At 29.0% G+C, this 20029-nt stretch overlaps 3 protein-coding genes across 3 annotated transcripts; all 3 read right to left on the bottom strand.

The window, feature by feature from the left end:
- Positions 1–1006: 1006 nt before the first annotated feature.
- On the bottom strand, positions 1007–3868 carry LOC136085572 (uncharacterized). The gene is made up of 5 exons (XM_065806893.1): positions 3577–3868; positions 2904–3380; positions 2463–2498; positions 1515–2003; positions 1007–1395 (listed from the first exon to the last, which is right to left on the bottom strand). Exons 1-5 carry the CDS (start codon positions 3866–3868, stop codon positions 1007–1009), a joined length of 1683 nt encoding a protein of 560 aa, XP_065662965.1.
- A 2845-nt stretch (positions 3869–6713) lies between these two features.
- LOC136085571 (uncharacterized) lies at positions 6714–7325 on the bottom strand. The gene has a single exon (XM_065806892.1). The coding sequence runs from the start codon at positions 7323–7325 to the stop codon at positions 6714–6716; it is 612 nt and encodes a 203-aa protein (XP_065662964.1).
- On the bottom strand, positions 7322–7831 carry LOC136085570 (zinc finger MYM-type protein 5-like). The gene has a single exon (XM_065806891.1). The coding sequence runs from the start codon at positions 7829–7831 to the stop codon at positions 7322–7324; it is 510 nt and encodes a 169-aa protein (XP_065662963.1).
- Positions 7832–20029: the final 12198 nt, after the last annotated feature.

Raw genomic sequence — 20029 nt, 5'->3', positions numbered from 1 at the left:
TACCCAATTTGTTTTATTTGTACTAGACCAACTTGCTTTGTTGATGTTATTAAAGTAGAAACAATTTTTTCCTTAAACCTAAACCATTGATTGATACTAAGCAAATAATATACTAAAATAACTGTTAAAATATAAGGTTTAAACTTGGTATTTATCTAATTCAGTACTTTCACTAGAAAATCCAAATTCATACTATACAAACTGTTCAAAAATTTCCTTTCCTTTTCTAACATCTATTATGCTGAGAAAACTATTTTTTAAAACTTTTATGTACAAGGAACTGGCAAGCAAATAGCAGAAACTGGCAAGAATCATCAAACTTCATTATAGTTAAAGTCAATAGTTTGTGTGGATATAGCTTAAGAAATCTTGTATATAATAGAAATATAAACAATTTGTTTTACACATAAAAGTACTCAAAAATTATTAGACAATAATAAATTGACAAAAATTTACACATCATTAAAAATAATTTTATACTAATGTGCTATATGTAGCCAAAGCCAATTTTACAGGGGAGTGTGGGGGTGCGATTTTCAAGTTATAGTCGGTCTTTTGAGAAATATAGTCAACTAGTAGAGTATTCTACACATTTAAGTAGGGTGAATTTTAGTTTTGAGGACCTTTTTTATTTTTTTATAAGAGCCAGTTGATACTTTTTAAGGATCCCCTGCTCTCCTTCTTAAGGATTCACCCCCCTCCCTTTTTAAGGATTCACCCCCCATCCTTTTTAAGGATTCACCCCCTTTATTTTATCTGTAAAATCGCCTCTGTATATAGCTTCTGGATACATGTCCTTTTTCTATATTTATATCTTCTTATATACCATGTTAAAAAATTTAAAATAAATCTATAATTATTTTAATATTCTTTGAGTAGAACAAAATTTCTAGATATTTTAAATAACTTACTCGAAATGATATTGCTGATAAAAAAAGTTTCTTATTAAACCATCTTGAGCCGCATTCCAAGAATCAGAAGCATAAACTTTGAGATTATCAAAACTTTAAGAATGTTTATTAATTTCAGAAAAGATTACTTCTCCATTTACTCTAATTGTGTATACAAAACTCTTTTCTTTTAGAATTTGAACTATCCCAATGTTCATCCATAATGATAACTCTGAACTTATGATAATGTAGCGATTATTCGGAAAAGTTGTTAAGTAATCATTAAGTGGAGTCACAATTAAAAGTTTTCCCTCTTGGTAATACCAGATCCCAAAAACTCCATCACCAGATTCAAGAGAGAAATAAATAATACCATGCATACCAGGAACATATTTATTAAGAGTAAGATCAAATGATAATAAATATTCTTTCTCAAGCTTTGGTATCACAGCTATAATTTTACCCATTATTAATGAAGTGAGGTGATAATTGCTAACAATGTACTCTAGAATATGAGATAATAATTGTAACTTTTTATTTATAATATGAGATAATAATTGTAACTACTTAAAAAAAATAAAACTTAAATTTAAAAAAAGTTTAAACAATAGATACTTCTCTTACCAGGTAACCCATTAACAATTAAAAGTTCAGCAATTGCACCATTTTGAGCATCATACCAAAGATCAGATGCATATACCTTCACAATTTTAAAATCTCTAACTTCATAATTTTCAATTTTATGAACAATGAAACCATTTAAATCAACATATAGCCAATACTTATTTTCTTCAAAAACTTGAAATATTTTGACAAATGACCATTCACCTAATTTAAGAGGAGGTGTTTCAATGAAGTAGTTATCATTACCATTTACTGAAGCAATAATAGAAAGCTTTCCAGAGCCATCTTCATGGTACCAAACACCCAAACTTCTGTCACTATATGATCCGCAATATTTACCAAAAGTTAAATGAAGCACATTTTTTTTACCTTTAATGAACTTTGTTGCCTTTACTTTAAAAGACACAGAGAAAATCTTCTTTAAAACTCTAATAGTTCCAAGGAACAAACCCCGAATCAAAGGAAATTCTTTTCTGTTGTTGATATAATCTAAACAAAAATTTCAACATCATAAATTAACTTTACCATTGTAAAACTTTTAAAAACAAGGGTCATGTGTTATCAACGGTTTTTCTTACAAGATTGAACTTTTATTTTAACTGGTTGAATCAACATCATATGGATCACTAATATTATTAAAACAAAATTTCTTTATAAGTATGTCTTGGTCTTAAAATAAGCAAAACTAAAAAAAAACTTACTGATTACTATTTTTGTTATTGTGTGTTTTATAAACGTGTTTCATATAATTTTATTTATAAATTGTTATGTGCATTGTTTTAGAGCATTTAAATTTTGATCAATTCACCCTACATTGATCATTAAAAATTTTATTTATAATATATGGATAATATACATAACATATATTTTTTATATAAGATATGGATGAAACAGCAAATCTGGAGCGCTATTTTTTAACTATATTAAAGGAAATTTTATTTTAAATACCTTTAGGCTGAACAACTATGGTTTGCAAACTCCTATCTAAAAAAACAGTAACAATAATTATTAAATAAAGAATTTTCATAAATTCTTGAACAAATTTAAAGGGGACCTAATTTGAAAAAGAAAAATGTAAAAAAAATTAATAACTAAAAATTATAAAAAATTAAAATTTTTATTTTTTTATAAATAATAGTGTTAGAAAAAAATTATAATTATTAAATTAATATAAATAAACATATTATTTATTTTGGTTGATTTTTGTTAAGGATTGCATTTTTTTAGTCTGTATATTGTCAAGTGTTAGATTTTGGTAGTCTATATTTGGTTAAGTGTTTGATTTTTGTAGTCTGTACTTTGTTGACATACAGATTAAATATAAAAATCACAAAAAAAAGTATAATCAAAAGTCATTTTGTTTTTCAAAAAATGTTTAAAAAAACTTACTTGAAATTCCATTTATTATAAACAAGTTTTTTATCAAGCTTTCATAAATATTCAACCATTTAAATGAAGCATAAACATGCACATTATCAAAGTTTTGAGTTTGATTATTAATTTTAGAAAATACAAGTTCTCCATTAATTCTGATTGTGAATATATAAGATGTATCTTTCATAATTTGACACACTTCAATGTTTGACCATACATGTATTCCAATAGGATTGGTAATGAAAAAAATAAAACCTTGATCATCAATAATAGGAGTGTAAATTTTAAGTTTGCCATCGCCATTTTCATGAAACGAAATGCCAAAGGTATTATTATTAGAATCAGCAAGAAAGTAAAGAATATTAACTTCATCAAAAACAAAGTTGTTAGGATAAATATCAAATGAAATAAAATATTCCTTTTCAAGTTTTGGTATCTCAGCAATTATTTTTTTGTTGACTAAGGAAGTGGGGATGTTACCAACAAGGTACTCTACAATATAATTTTTAAAATACAACTAATCAAAATTAATTTTAAATGTAAAACATAGCATAAGTTTAATAAGTATTGTTATTAAAATAAGATTTAAAAATTTTTTAAATCTTATTTTTAATAACAATGTTTAGTCTTAATGGTAATAAATAAAAATACTTAAAAAATATATATTTAAAAAAAGAATAGTTTATACCAGCTTTTCCATTAATGATTCGTAGATCTGAAAAGAAATCGTCTTGTAAATTTATATATATTTTAAAAAAATACAATTGATCTAACATACAAGGAATTTTTGTTTTAATGTATGAAACATTACAACTATCTGTAGTAAAACTAACTAAGGAGTAGTTATTGTAGGTCCAAATGGCTTGATTTTTTTCATCATAAGCTCCAAAATCATTACCCAAAGTTAAATGAAAAACACTTTTTAAATCCTGATTGTATTTTTCGGATTTTACATTTAAAGATAAAGTATACTCCTTCATTATAATATTCAAATCTCCGAGAAAAGAACCATATATCAAGATTATTTTTTTTGTATTGTTTGAGAAAGAAACTATCCAGAAACTATCCAGAAACTATCCACTCGAATTCATTGTACTTTTACTTATCTAAAATCTTTATGATGCTTATCCAAGATTTATACGAGGAAGTCAAATATCTGGTGCTATATTGAAAGTAATCATTGTGTTGTCATTGTTGTGATGTTTTTGAGTTGATAGACAGCTTGACTTACCTTCCCGCTGGTGTCTATTGTTAAAGACGACTATTATTTAGTTTTATTACTGCAACTCACAGCCTCTAATTAATCACTAAAAGTCAAGATAAAAGATTTTGCTATAGTATTTGGTTTAAAGTTGAATTTTATTTTTATTTTTAAGTGTTACCAAGAGGTTTGCTTTTTCAATCAGATTTTATAGTTTACTTTTCAACAAATACTTTGAAAGCATTGCAAAATTTATGTAACAATGTCTCAGACATTATGTCTGTTATTTGTTTATGGGTACGCTGAATAAGTGCGAACTGGTCTAAGTCTGAAGCAGTTGCAAAACCTATCTTTACTGCAAACTAGCATAAGTGCGCCATAAGAATTTGCAGAAATCGGCAAAAGTGCGAACTGGTATAAGTGCGATGCAGTTGCACTGTCTGACATAAGTGCAAATGGCTTAAGTGCGCCAAAAATAATTGCAAACATTGCCACAAGTGAGCATCATCATAAATGTGAACATCAAAATTTTATTAAAAAGTATTTAATGGACTCCTGTAACAAAATTAATATATATATACGGTAAAAAAATATCCCCGACAATTTATTTACAAAGATATATTCCTTAATTAGTTCAATTCTATTAACAACTCCCTGTTTGGATTCATTAATATGTCCCTTTGTTATAAAGTTTTATTAATAAATCGTTTCTTGGGTTTCTGTTTTTTGGTTTTTCACGGGAGGGGCGACTGAATAAACGCGAATTTCATAACTGCGAATCAGCATAAGTGTGACTGGCATAAGTGCGAACTGGCATAAGTGCGAACTGGCACAAGCGCGAACTGGCATAAGTGCGAAACAATTGCAAAAACTGGCATAAGTGCGAACTAGCACAAGCGCGAACTGGCATAAGTGCGCCAAAAGAATTTGCAAACATTGGCATAAGTGCAAATTGGCATAAGTAGCGAATTGACAAGTTCGCACTTATGCCGATTTGCACTTATGCCAGTTCGCACTTATGCCAATTCGCACTTATGCCAATGTTTGCAAATTCTTTCGGCGCACTTATGCCAGTTCGCGCTTGTGCCAGTTCGCACTTATGCCAGTTTTTGCAATTGATTCGCACATATGCCAGTTCGCACTTATGCCAGTTCGCACTTATGCCAATGTTTGCAAATTCTTTCGGCGCACTTATGCCAGTTCGCGCTTGTGCCAGTTCGCACTTATGCCAGTTTTTGCAATTGATTCGCACATATGCCAGTTCGCACTTATGCCAGTTCGCACTTATGCCAATGTTTGCAAATTCTTTCGGCGCACTTATGCCAGTTCGCGCTTGTGCCAGTTCGCACTTATGGCAGTCTTTGCAACTGCTTCACACTTATGCAGATTCGCAGTTATGAAATTCGCACTTATTCAGCCTCCTCTCACGGGAAGGTAGTGAATTTTTATGTTACTTAGCTTCGATGAGCATTATGCCCTTAACTTTCAAAATAGTAACACTTTTAATATTATTTTTATAAATCTCCAGATCAATTTTCACTGTACGTAACACCAAACTTTTCTGATAAATACCGTGAACTTTCACTGTACAGTGAATTTTCACTCTATCTATCAAAAACGCTTCTTTAGGTAGAGTGGATTTTCACTGTATTTAGCAAAAAACGCTTTCTTAGATACAGTGAAAATTCACTGTACCTAACACCAAGCATATATATATATGCATATATATATATATATATATATATATATATATATATATATATATATATATATATATATATATATATATATATATATATACAGGGCCGTACCAGGCCAAAATTGCGCCCCCCCTCCCAAAAAAATATACAAAAAACACATTATATATATATATTTACATGAAAAAAAATTAATTATTAATCACAAAATTTATTGCATCAAGTTAAAAGAACAATTTGTCACCAATGTTTCACAAACTTCAGTTCAAGGTCACTTTTCTGGCTTATTTGGAGGCAAAGTCACTAATGACATCATCAAAATCAAGTGCGTTGGCCACTTCATGTTCAATTGAAACTACTGCCAGACAAGACAAACGTTCTTGGCCCATAGTTCATCTCAAATAGTTTTTTATGATCTTAAGTTTACTGAAACTTCTTTCACACGTGGCAACTGTAACTGGTAAGGTGAGGAAGATGCGAATAGCAATTGCCGTGTTAGGATAAGCATCAGTGAGTATTTATGAATGAGTATTTATGAATGAGCTGCAAATATCCATCGGGCTAGATTTTTTAAAGTTTTCCATCATGGCAGCAGCTTGATATTTAAAGCTTGCCATTTATGACTGGAAATTTGAAGAATCTAAATCTGCCATGTAAATTTTAGACAAATTTTTGGCTTTAGTCTTAAGTTCATTCACTGAACTTTTGGAGAGAGAATGTCCACTGAAGAAGTCAAAATCTGAGGATACTACAGACATAGCTTCAAACCGCCACTCAATTTGTGTGAGAATGCTGTCAAACACAAGGCTGCACTGGGATCCGAAATCTGTTTCTGGTGACAAACGGCAAAAGTCATCTTCAGCTTCATAAAGTGCCATTTGCTTCACTTTGCGCTTTCTCTTCATAGGAAAGTCTCCTTCAACTCCTTCAAAATGGAACAAATCTTGCAAACTCATTTAGAGAATGGATGTGAGCTTGGACGCCATTATATTTTCCAGACATATTGGCTCCATTGTCGTAACCTTGGCCCCGACAATCAGAAATGCTCAGGCCATCCTTCTCCAGTTTTTCGGTGATTTCAGCTGCAAGGCCCTTTCCAGTTTTTTCGTGAGATTCAATGAAGTCCACAAAGCTTTCCTCAATTGTACAGGTTTTCTCAGTGTTGTGGACATACCTGATTATTTGGGTCATCTGCTCTTTGTGGGAGGCATCTGGAGTGCAGTCAAACAAAACAGAGTGGTATTTAGCTTCTCTGACATTTGACAAAATTTCATTCCTGACTTTCTGCCCAAGTAATTCAATCAGCTCATTTTGAATTTGAGGAGAAAAGTAGGATGTTGTGGTTTTCTTTGCCTTAACGGATGCAATGTGTTCAGCCACTAAAGGATAATAATGGCTTATCAGCTCAATTAAGTTCAGAAAGATGCCACTGTTTTGCTCTCCAATTACTTCTGTTGAACCCCGAAGGGCAAGATTGTTCTTGGCACAGAACAAAATTGCATCAACAATCACTTTCAAGATATCTCTCCACTTTTTCATCTCTCCGTTGATAACTCTCTGCAGATCAGAATCCAAGGTCTTTCCTTCCTTGAGATTTTTTCCAGATTTTTCCAATCAGAGTAGCATCTTTGGTGTTCATTGCTGTTTTCGTGTTCTGGAATTCTTGGGTTTAGTTTTTTCCAGTCACAAAATCCTTTTGAAATTTCTGAAAAATTGTTGATTTTTGTCGTTGAAAATAGCAGACAGCAAAAACAAAACAAAGAATCTTTTTTGTTACTGTACAGCAGCCAGTAGCGAACAAATTTTTCACCATTGGGATGAATTTTTTCATACCATTTTGAGCTGAAGTGTCGCATTCTGTTGTCAAAGTCACTAAGTGTGTTTGGTAAAAATTCTCTTCTTTCTTGCTCCGGCCCATGCTGAATCAAAAAGCACCTTGTTTTATCTGTCATTTTAGGCCATGTAGCTGGATCACTGTGTTGAAAGTTTTCTCCTGAGGTTGCTGAAATTTCTGAGATTTCAGGAAGAAATTCACTGTTGCCCATTTCAATTGGTTTGGAAAGCTGAGAATTTCTATCTTCTTGTGCTTCTGAATCATTTGGTCCAAATTCGTCTTAACTTTGGCCAATGAAAATCTCCTCTTCAATTAATTCCAATGGATGATATGAATTTAAGTCAGTAATTAAAGATGTAGCAGCAACTTCAGCTGTTGAATCATTATCAACTTCATTGCAAATATCCTCTGAAATAATTTGTTTTTCCACAGAAGAGTTTGTTACCAACCACTTTTTGAAACAATTTCTTAGTTTTGCGTCACTTTCAAGACGGTCTCTTCTTTTCTTCTTAAATTCAGCACCAGATAATTTTTTTGCACGATTCATTGTAAAAAATAATGTTCAGAAAATACAACTTTTTAGTATTTAAGGGCGCTCTTCTGTTTGGTAAATGAGTTTTATTTTAAACATAAAAGTGACGCCACGCAAATTAGTTTCATAATGTGAAAATAAACTAATTAATTCGGGGAATTTTGCGCCCTCCCAATTTTGGCGCCTCAGGCCGCGGCCCGGCTGGCCCGCCCTTGGTACGGCCCTGTATATATATATATATATATTTATATATATATATATATATATATATATATATATATATATATATATTTATCATTGACGTTATTCGGTGTCAAGCAGGGGTACTTTTTTTTAATTAAAACCTTATAACAGCTAGAAGCAATAATAATGACATATTTACTTCTTAAATAAATATCTTTAACAAAAAAAAAATATATATATATATATATATATATATATATATATATATACATATATATATATATATATATATATATATATATATATATATATATATATATATATATATATATATATATATATATATATGTATATATATATATATATATATGTATATATATATACATATATATATATATATATATATATATATATATATATATATACATATATATATATATATATATATATATATATATATATATATATATATATATATATATATATATATATATATATATATATATATATATATATATGTATATATATATACATATATATATATATATATATATATATATATATATATATATATATATATATATATATATATATATATATATATTATTGACCCCCATCCTTCCCCTATACACACAGCAATAGTTTAATGCAATATTATAAGTAATAAACAAATCAATAAGTTAAACTAAATCTGCACAAAATTGCGGAATAGTCTAACATAGTAGGAAATCGGAAATAGTATGTTCAACATCTGTCACAACGTTTAAAAAACATCTAGATGCATTTTGGGAACATCAAATGTACAATTACATATAAATGATTAGACCGACACAAGTAGATACAAAGGAACAAAAGCTCGATAGGCTTATTTTATATACCTAATTATTCTATTTGTAAAATTATAACCTTAAATAGTAATAATAATAATAATAGTAATAATTATAATAATAACAATATGTTATATCAAAAGTCTTATTATAGTTATTTGCCTAAAGATACTTTAAAATCCTCCAATGTCAAGTTTGTTGACATATCATATCTTAATGAAATCAACCCTCATTCTTGAATAACAAATACTGTTTATCATTTTTTTTTTAATTTTAAATAGTAAAGTTATACAATTCACTGTACGTTAACTGCATATGCCAGTAAACAAACTCTTTTTTTTTATTAAAGAGTTTAATTTTTTTTTATTATAGAAAAAAAATTAATATGAAATTAAACTACAAATTAATTAATCACCAATTAATTTTTATGTCCATTTTTTTAGTGTTGTATATTAAAATTAATTCATTTTAGTGTTCCATAGCTGAAAAAAATATTCATAATAAAAAGTATTCATAATAAATTGTATTTTGAATTTTATTTTTTATGCCTTGCTAACTCATTCAATTGAGCATAAGATCTTAATCTCATGCTCATTTGAATCTCGTAATCTCAGGGTAAAGGTTTATCTAGAGCCTCAAGTTAGTTGTCTTCAGGGTGCATTCACTACGGCTGTTTAGTCGTAGTAAAGGCAACCTAAAGCAATTACATTTTACATTAAGAAATGAAACTCAATAAATTTGAGACTAAGATTTTCAGTTAACAATAATAATAATCTGAAAAAAAGTTAATCTGAAGTTGTTGTTTATTTATTTTTATTTTTTTGTGTTATTATGGAAATTTTTCCAACCCACATAAACTTTAAAATTCACTTTCTTTTACTAACTAGTAATCAAACTCTACTTGAAACAAAAAATGATTACATTTTACATTAGGAAATGAAACTCAATAAATTTTAGACTAATATTTTCAGTATTATTTCAAAAATAACAATAATCTGAAAAAATGTTAATTTGAAGTTTTTTGATATAATATATTTATTTGTTGTGAATTTATTTAGCTGTTGTACCGATAAATTAAAGATGGCAATAAAGTTTAAAAAATTTGCTCTGGCTGAATTTTTCAATGAAAAAAAACAACAACATGTGTGCGACGAACGTAATCTGTTTTTCATGGCTGATCAATAAAAGTTTTGTTTATTGGCCAAATCACTTGCAAGCATCTTGCCTTTTAGCTGCCATAAGTGAAGCCACACTTCTAAAAGTAACTGAAAGCAGCTGAAAATAAGAATTTTTTTTGTTTTTTCGGTAATTGTATTATTTACAATATTTTTTTTGCTTGTTTGATTTTAAATTACGCATGTGCAAGATGCTAATGATCTAAACAGCTATATTTGACTCAAACTAGTGAGTCCAAATAATCGTATTTTTACGTTATCCGGGTAATCGAGTATTTGTTTTTTTAATTACCCGGGTACCCGGGTATCCGGGTAAAGGAAAAAAATGTACCCACACCATGTTGTGTTAATTAAATTTAAAATAAAATGCAACAATTTTAGTTTTAAATCTATTTTTTATTTAAAAAATAATACTTTAAAAATACAAGTTTGTCAACCGTTTCCATTTTCAACTGATTTCGGGTTTTTGTGTCAAAAGCTGAAGCTACCGAAAACACTCTTTCACTTACTGTTGACGTTGGTTGTTTTGTCAATAATGCTGTAAAAAGTTTTCCAATAGAGTCACCTCGTTTTGAACAATCTTTCTCCCATAACTTCATTTCTTTTTCCAATGTGGATTTTCTCTCATTATTTTCTTTCGGAACAGTCATAATTAATTCAATTGTTTTTTGGAGTTCATCATAATTTGAAACCAAGCCATTATTTGAAATTATTTCTTCATTTTCAATTGTTAACTCTGTATCCATCTGTGTGTTTGCAGGATTTTCATTGAACAGCTTTTTGAAGGTTTCTTTAGCCAATAAATGAATAGAACTTTTTTTTAAATAAGTAAAATGGCAGGTAATCTCTAGTTTAGGATAATTTCCAGATTGTAAAAAACGCAAGAGTGATACAACATCCTCATTTCGTCTTTCTTCAATTCTTTTCTTCAAAGCAGTGAACATTTCCATGACTAACTGCGTATTTGTTTCTTTTAGTTTGTTTAGCAAAAAAATGCATACTCCTTCAGCTTTTAAAAGATTATTATTATCTTTACTGAGCTCTTTAACAGCAAGCTCAACCGGTTGTAAAACATGTGATATTTCTTCTAAAACTTTGATATTTTTTTGTGAACATTTTTGCTGACCTAATTCAATTAGAGCCTTTTGTATACAATCGTATATTTTTATAAAACGATTTACCATTGGTATTATTGAGTTCCATCTTGTTTTGCAATCGAGTTGCAATCGTAACTTTTTGCCTTCTTAATCTATTATATGCTTTTCAAGAACACTGCTTCGCACTGAAGAATATTCGAAAAATTTAATAATTTTTCGTGTTTCATCAAGAATTTTGCCAATGTCTTCACGAAAGATTGGTAACTGTCTAACTAAATCATTTTGGAAATTTAAGTTACCATCAAAAGCAAATGCATCAGCTACCTCATCATTTTGTTCGGTAGTTTCAACACAATCATCATCTGCTAAATTTTCATCATATTCTAAATTCTCATCATCTTGGAAATTTGTATCAATTACCGCATCATCATTCGTAATTAGACCCCCACTTTTTTTATAAAATACATCAAGTACAGCAAGATGTATAGCATGGTTGTAGCATAACTGAGAAAATGGTAAAATATTTTTCCCATATTTTACCATGACTGATGCTCCATCATGTGTGGATCCGACGATATCATTATCCATTTCAATTCCATAATCTTTAAGTTTTGCTTTTACCAAATCGATAGTGGCATTTGAATCACAAGAACCTATTATTGCAGATATACCCAAGACTACAGGTGGATTTGTTGCTGAATGAAGAGTGATATTCATGAACCTTCTAACGTTTATATCACTCCATTCATCGACAGTAATACTGAATCTCTCTCCAGATTTTTTTGCTCTAATAACGACGCCATTAATTCTTCTTTTTTTTCTTTATAAAAATCCATTATATATTTCATTACCGTTGTTTCACTTTTTGGCATTTTATAATTACGACTTGCTACGAAACCCCTAATGGCTTCTGATGAAGTAATTCCTTTGATGCTAAATCCATCTTTTGTCGCACATTTCGCCAATATTTCATTCAATGATTCTCAACTTATGAAATTTATTATTCCATTTCCAACTGATTTTGTGTTTTTCGAAGAAGACGCATCAGTTTCATTTGTGTCGCCCAAATTTCTTTTTTGTAAAGATATGCTATGTAATTTTAAATGATTAATCATTCCAGTAGTATTAGATCCCGGACGTTGAATTATAGATTTGCATATGTTACAAGCTGACTCCGATTTCTCTTTTTTTGTAAAATATTTCCATACCTCTGATTTTTTCGAAGACATTTCTGGGTATATGTAAATAAATCACTAAAATAAAAAATCACAACATAAAAATTGAAAATTGAAATTTATACGTATTTAAATATGCATTTATTACTTGAAATTTAGTACATTTTACTTAAAACACTTCACTTACCAAAGGCAGCTATATATATTAGAAAATTAAGTATTTATTTTATTTATTTCACAAATTTTTTTTTAAATATTTCACTTTCTTGCAAATTTTACGACGTACAACTTCAAATTACAAATGTTATTTACTTTATGTAACTTAGTTAAAAAAAAAACTTTTGAAACTTAGTTAAAAATCAACGGTTGCTAAGCAACTTTATTATAGAAGTAAAAGAAGAAAAAACGGCAGAACACCGATACTCGATTAATTAATAGTTAAATGAATGTGCAATATTTACATTTTTTTGTTTAAATATTATACTCGATACTCGAAAAAAATATTCCGAGTAGTCGACTACTCGGAACTTGCTTATAAAGTATCAATTACTCGGGTACTCGGGTAATCGATAATCGTAATTGGATTTCCTAACTCAAACCTAGTAACTGTTCATTATCAAGTATTGTTTCATATTTATTTATTTATGAATTGATAGTATATACCAGTGAAATGATATTAGTTAATAGTATTTGGAAACAGATCCATGTACTATTAAAATTTTCATTTTTTTAAATATATGATAAATTCTTATGATACATACAAACAAATGGTATAATATGATACACGAATGATTATAATTATGTTGTATATAAGAATGTTTTATATAAATGCTATTACATTTTGTTGTTATTTTTATCTTTTATGCCCATTTAGCATATTTCATATAGCAATGACTACAAATCTTAGACATCTATGACATCACCATATTCACCACAGCTTTTTGCAGTGGCAAAGACAACCTATGTTGGAGAATTTTATAATACTGTGTAATTGTGGTCAAGAGTAGGAGAAGCTCACAAACTTGTATGAAATTCTGGATGGCATTCTTCCTAGTTTTATCACTTTATGAAAAATTGATGAAAAAAATCAGTACTGATCTGCAAAATAGGTTGACCTCTGGAATCTATTTGTAACCAATTGCTTTTACTTATTTATAATGTCTGATTATAAATAAGTAAAAGTAATGTGATATTCTTATTAAAATTGTTTATAATAATTTTAATAAGAATATCACATTATGGAAATCCGTCTAAAACATACACATGTGAGGAACCATTAAACTTTTATTACAATCAATTATATTACATTTGTTTTTTTATTTTAGATGAACTTCCTTGCATCGGTTGGAGAAAATGATTACAAACAAATTACAGTGGTGATCGTAATACAGCTAAAGGCCAAAGAAGTATGTTTGTCATACTCGATATATGAAAGGAAACAAAAACGTCCTGCAAGGTCGTTATAGGTAATGCACAGTATTTGTATTCTACATCCCATTTCTTTTTAATAAACAAATATTCTAGTAAAAGCTAATTATTTTACAATATTGATACGGGAAAAATTATATATTATAAAATTATATTGTAATAAAATTAAAAAAATATTTTGTAGAGTTGTGTTTGGTAGTTCGTCAATTTTTTAATTATTTATCGTTGTATTTGTTTAATTTGAAATCGCTACTGACAGAAGTATTAAAGAAAAAATTGGTAGCTTTCTGGTGACGGCCATTGATATAGATGACGGTTGAAAAAATAGAACCATAACTGAGCAACACCCAATATTGAGCAATGAAATAAATATCGGCAAAATAATGAAATTCAAAACCGACTATCTGATAGTGAAAGTATAAAGCAGTAGTAAGATATATACATATTTTTTGTGCCTGTATTTAAATAGCCTTGATTTTATTTTGTTATATTTTGGTTTTAGAGCACTCTTTATCTTTTTTTTCTTCATTTGTATCTGTTTCATATAACTTCAAATAAATTTAATGATTTAAATTTTTTTTTCTTTAAGCGTTTTATGATCATTCATCTCTTAGACTATAATCTGTTTAACTCAAAAGAATAATGCAGCCTGGTACTATAGTAGCATTTAAGCAAGAAAACTATTATAAATTTTAGTTGTTAAAAATTTATAAAAGATAATATTGTTCTTTTTTCATTTTTTAATAATAAAAATTGAACCGAAAATACTCAATATTAGGCTTAATATAGTTATATATATTGGGATAATATTGCAGACTATATTACGCCAATATTCACTTAATAAAGTAAGCCAATTTCTTGTGATTTTAAAAAGTAGGCCAATATTTCTCGAGATTTTACCTTCGAGATAATGAATATGATCTGTCCGAGTTTATGTTTTTGTCAAGGAGTACGCCTAGAAATTTTAATGAGTGTTCTCTTTTTATAGTTGGACTGCCAGTATTGGAAGTTTTTAGGGGATTTTATCGCGTTCATGAAAGCGATGAAAAAAGTTAACTTTGTTTTAGTTAAATTAATTTGCTTTAAACCATTCTGTAAGTTTTAAGAGTTCCACGTTAACTGAATTAAAGAACATTTTTATATCACGATGAGCATGAAACAAATTTGTATTATCACCATGCAAAATTACGTCTAGTAAATTACAAGATTTCCTTAAATCATTAACATAAATAAAAAATAAGAGTGGTTCTGAAATTAACCATTGGGGAACCCTACATATGTATTGGGAGCATTGATATGTTCCCAACTTGCTGTCATTTTCTCTGTGTAAAATCTTTTCTTGCCAGAAAAAAAAGCAATATGATGTCAATTTTTCTACCAATCTAGTCACCCTACTGATGCATTAAAATCTGTAATGTTGAATTCTTTTGTAAAATCTAAAGCTCTCTCCCTAATGACTTGTATACCATTTAGTACATTTTATTCACGTGCGTTAGTGAACTCCTTATATACAGCTTTATCGACGGAATAATGCTTTCCAAATCTTAACTTTTATCTTATATCTTAACGTTATTAAACTTTTAAACCTATATAAGTTTTGATTTTTTAGGAAAAACGTGCATTTTTAAAGTATGTTGCAATTATTGCTATATACTATTAACTATATAACTATTGTGGTTAATAAAGCTAGAAAGTGTAAAAAGTCAAAATTTTCAAAATGTGACCCTGCCGTTTCTTCCCGTGGAGTCTTCATATATTATACATATATTTTGATTACACTCGATAAAGTTATAAGAGGTTATAAGGCCGACGACACGGGTTACGAAGTGAAGGGGCACAATCGTCAATTTTTAAAAAAAAGTCTAAATTTTTTCTTAAAAAACAAAAAAAAAAGTTTCTCTAGAAAAAAAGCGAGAGAGGTAGGGGTGTGGAAACGTGCCCTCCCCCTTCTCCAGTGTCGTCGACCCTGATATATAACCTCTTTAATCAAGTCATTAGATTATTTGAGTAACAAGGGTATATTTAAACCCCAGAAATATTGTATTATATTAAAAAGAATTTTATAAAGATAAGTTTATATACTATAAACAGGTGTTTTGATTTTATAATATAAAAACTTATTTAAGATGTTAGCTTTTAAATATTTGATAAAGTTATATTTTAAAACGCAATGGTATCTTTAGCAGAAAAAAAGCTTCGAATAACTGACGGTGTGTTTGTCAAGGGGAGCAAAAAATTACTTTGAATAAATGAAATTTTGAATAACTGCAAGTTCAAATAATTGATGGGTATTTGCATGAGTTTGTTAAGCAATGTTGCGCCCATACTGGCATACCAATATTTAAGGGCGGATCCATAGGGGGGAGGAAAGGGAGCGATCGTTTTCCCTTTCATGATTTGAAAAAACATTTTTTTGTATTGAGTATTTGTTGCCTTTTATAAAAAAAGTATACTTGATTTGAGGATTATTTTAACAACTTATATTACAAATTCTAAATTACGGTTTCCCGACTTCGCAAAAAACGGTCGATTACGTTTTCGACATTTACTTGAGTTTCCCTGAGCACGTTAAGTAAGGCCAATCCGACAAGTCTATTTTCTGTCATTCGTGTTCTCAGCCATTTTTTAATTCTTCGCTGGGTTGAGAAGCTACGTTTGACTTGATAATTTGAAACAATTTGTGAGTGATTGGATAATGCACCTGGTCACACAAATCAAAAACAACAGAAAGATTACTAGATAGTGATGTGATTCCTCCATCATCTTTCATACTTATACATATGCACTGCAATAGTTTAACTTCCGATGTAAATTCAGGTGCAGGTAAGTTTTGGATACTATGTCCAAGTATGACATCATAGACATTACTGATTGCAGAAAGAGTTTCAAAAATATCTTAATGATTCAGTGTAATAATATTTTTTGGCATCAAAACATAGATTTGAAGATATTGTAAATTTTCATTGGAAAAACGTGTTATGTTCAATATTATTCTTCCATTGAAACTGAAGTTATGTTTTCACAACACGTCTGTTGTTGTACTATCCTTTTGTAGGTAAAACTACCGTATTTTTCTTTTTTTTTTCTGCGGCTTGAAAAATTTCCTTAAACATTTCTTTGAAGTTTTCTCTTTTATGTTTTAAAAAAATTAACAGGGATTTAACGCAGTTTTTTGCTTTATGTAAATTTAAACTTTTTTTTGAAACAATTGACTGATCCCCTAAAGACACAATAAAATCACTTCCTCTAATTGATAATAGTAAAATTCTTGTTTTTGATGATGATGTTTTGTCATTCCATTTAGATATATTGTCCAGTGCATCAATAATTTGTCGTTATCCAGTGCATCAATTATTTGCTCAACTCTAAACGTCAGCAAAGCATTATGTCTTTCAACCCATCGTGTTTTGCAATGGAAAAGCAGTTGTGAAGTTAGCATTTTTTCATAATAAAATTTTGTTTTGCAGAAGCATTGACTTTTTGGGGATTATTAGCGAAGTTATTTGCAGAAGCTACAACTTTGCTAATAACCCCCAAACAATTTCTTAATGCTTGTACGTTCGAAATCTTGGGTTATGCAAATCAGCAAATCCAACAAAACCTTCTCAAACTGATCCATCAGGCATCAAATAGCGTAATATTGTTGTCATTTGTGACTGATGTGATGCATCAGTTGTTTCATCAAACATGATAGCATAATAATTTAATTCTCTAACACGACTCCTAATTTGTTCACATAATTCTTCTCCACAGCATTCAATTAAAGCATTTTGTGTAGCTTTGCTAATGTATGTTGCAGAAGCTCTAGCTGTTATCAAATAATGTTTAAAATTTAAATCGCCACAGTTTACTCTAAATTTAGCTATGTCTAATAAGCGGCCATCAACTCGGTGGCCTCTAAAAGGAATATTTTGCCTTCCTAAAAAGGTAATTGTTTCAACAATAGATGACAATCGTTGACGGTTTTTTAAAACTTATTGAAGCCGTTAAGTAATTACTCTGTTTACAATATCCAATGCAAGTTTATTATAGTTTTTTAAATACATCTTTTTACTTGATTTGCTAGTTTCCGTCCTTGCCAAACAGTTAAGCAAACACCAGTAATGTGGTTTCTTAACAAACTTCTATAGTGCAACTTGTTTGTGAGATCCTGCAGTCCGGTGCTATGAAAATAATGCACAATATTTGCAGTATAGTCCTTTTTTTCTATCTGAATATACCAAACATTCGTATTTTTCCAGATGAAAATGATTAAGATATCGCTTTTCTCGATTATTTTTCTTAATATGAACTGAATGCAGCGTTTTATAGTCAGTTGATGGTTTCCATGGCAATTCTAACAGATTTTTTATAGTTATATCATCAACAGTTGTACTAACAAAGTTTCCAATATTGTTAATAAACCCAGTATTTGAAATCTGACTTAAACATGTTTCGCTAATTTTAGTGGTTACAGAGTCAGGTTGAGACTCGCTTAAAATCTGTTCATTTTGCCAAACAGATATAACTATGTCAAGTGAGATATCATTCTTTTTCTGCCTTTCTCAGTTTTATATCTTTGTCTAGTAGTTCTGATTTCTCTTGTTCAACATGTCGAATAGCAATACTAATACTAATTTTTGGTGGTGGTGCGGTTTGGTGGTGGTGCTGGTGCGGTTTTAAGTTCATTCGTTCTTTTAGTATCCTTAATAGTAGCAGTAAAACTAGTTGAAGATATTTCAGAAAATTTTTTTTTTTCTTCGGTGCTATAAAGAATGAATCTAAACTACTCTGCAACCAAAAAGGATCAGTTCTCTTCATTGTGTCTCGAAAAATAATTACAATTATGGCAACAATCTATGACTTTTTATTTTATTTTATTGTAAACTGATATTAAACTGATATTACAAAATTGTTTGAAAATATTGATTTTGAAAGGAATTTTTTTTTACTGTTTGGTTTAAGTGTCATTTATGTCAATAATATTTGATCAAAATTTTACTTTACCATTTAATATAATCAAATTAATTGCTGTTACCTGCTGAATAAAAAGCACTAGTTTCTATTAAAAAACTATTAGATTAATTTAACAGGTTTGTATTGGGTAAATTATTCTTTCAAAATTATAAAATACAATAAGATATAATTATTTAAAAGAATTTTTGAGAACAAGACAGAAAAAGGCTCAAAAACATTCAAAAATTATATATATATATATATATATATATATATATATATATATATATATATATATATATATATATATATATATATATATATTAGGTCTTTATTTACTAAATTTGGCAAGAACAATTAAATATTAGGCCTTTATTCACTAAATTTGGCAAGAATACTAATATGAGGTCTGCGCTTCTTATGAAAGTGATATTTTTATATCTGGTTGCTATGAATACCTAATTTTGCTTAGCAACAACCCATTTTTGGTAGTTGCAGATGTTTTATGTGTGTTATATACATTATAATTAGTTTGTACATTAATATGAGATTTGCTCTTCTTATGAGGGGGATATTTATCATTTTGCTACTATGGTTACCTTGTTTTATGGATACCTAATTTACATAGAAACAACCTATTTTGATAGTTGCAGATTTTTTTACAAGTGCTATGTTTACTAAATTTGGCATGAGTACCAATACGAGGTTATACTTTATATGGAAGTCATATTTTTTCAAATTTGGTTGCTATGAATACCTAAATTGTTTAACAACCAGATACTTTCCTTAGTTACTATTTAGGTAATTAATTTTAGGTAAAGATTTAGGTCATTAATAATAAAAACAAAAAATATTGCAATAAAACATTGACGATTTGAAACGCATTAACAATTTATAAATCATACATACGTGCATAAAATAAAAAATCATATATTTGGTGAGTCGATAGTTGGAGCCTAAAGCAAATCACAAACTCCTTCTGGGAGTTAAGATTTTGAAATTGGAGAATTTGACCTTCTCATGCTGCTGATTATTGGGTCTGATGAGCTCAAAAGTC

This window comes from Hydra vulgaris, chromosome 09 (genome assembly GCF_038396675.1).
Source record: "Hydra vulgaris chromosome 09, alternate assembly HydraT2T_AEP".
NCBI classification, from domain to species: domain Eukaryota; kingdom Metazoa; phylum Cnidaria; class Hydrozoa; order Anthoathecata; family Hydridae; genus Hydra; species Hydra vulgaris.
This window is presented reverse-complemented; position numbering and strand designations above follow the sequence as displayed.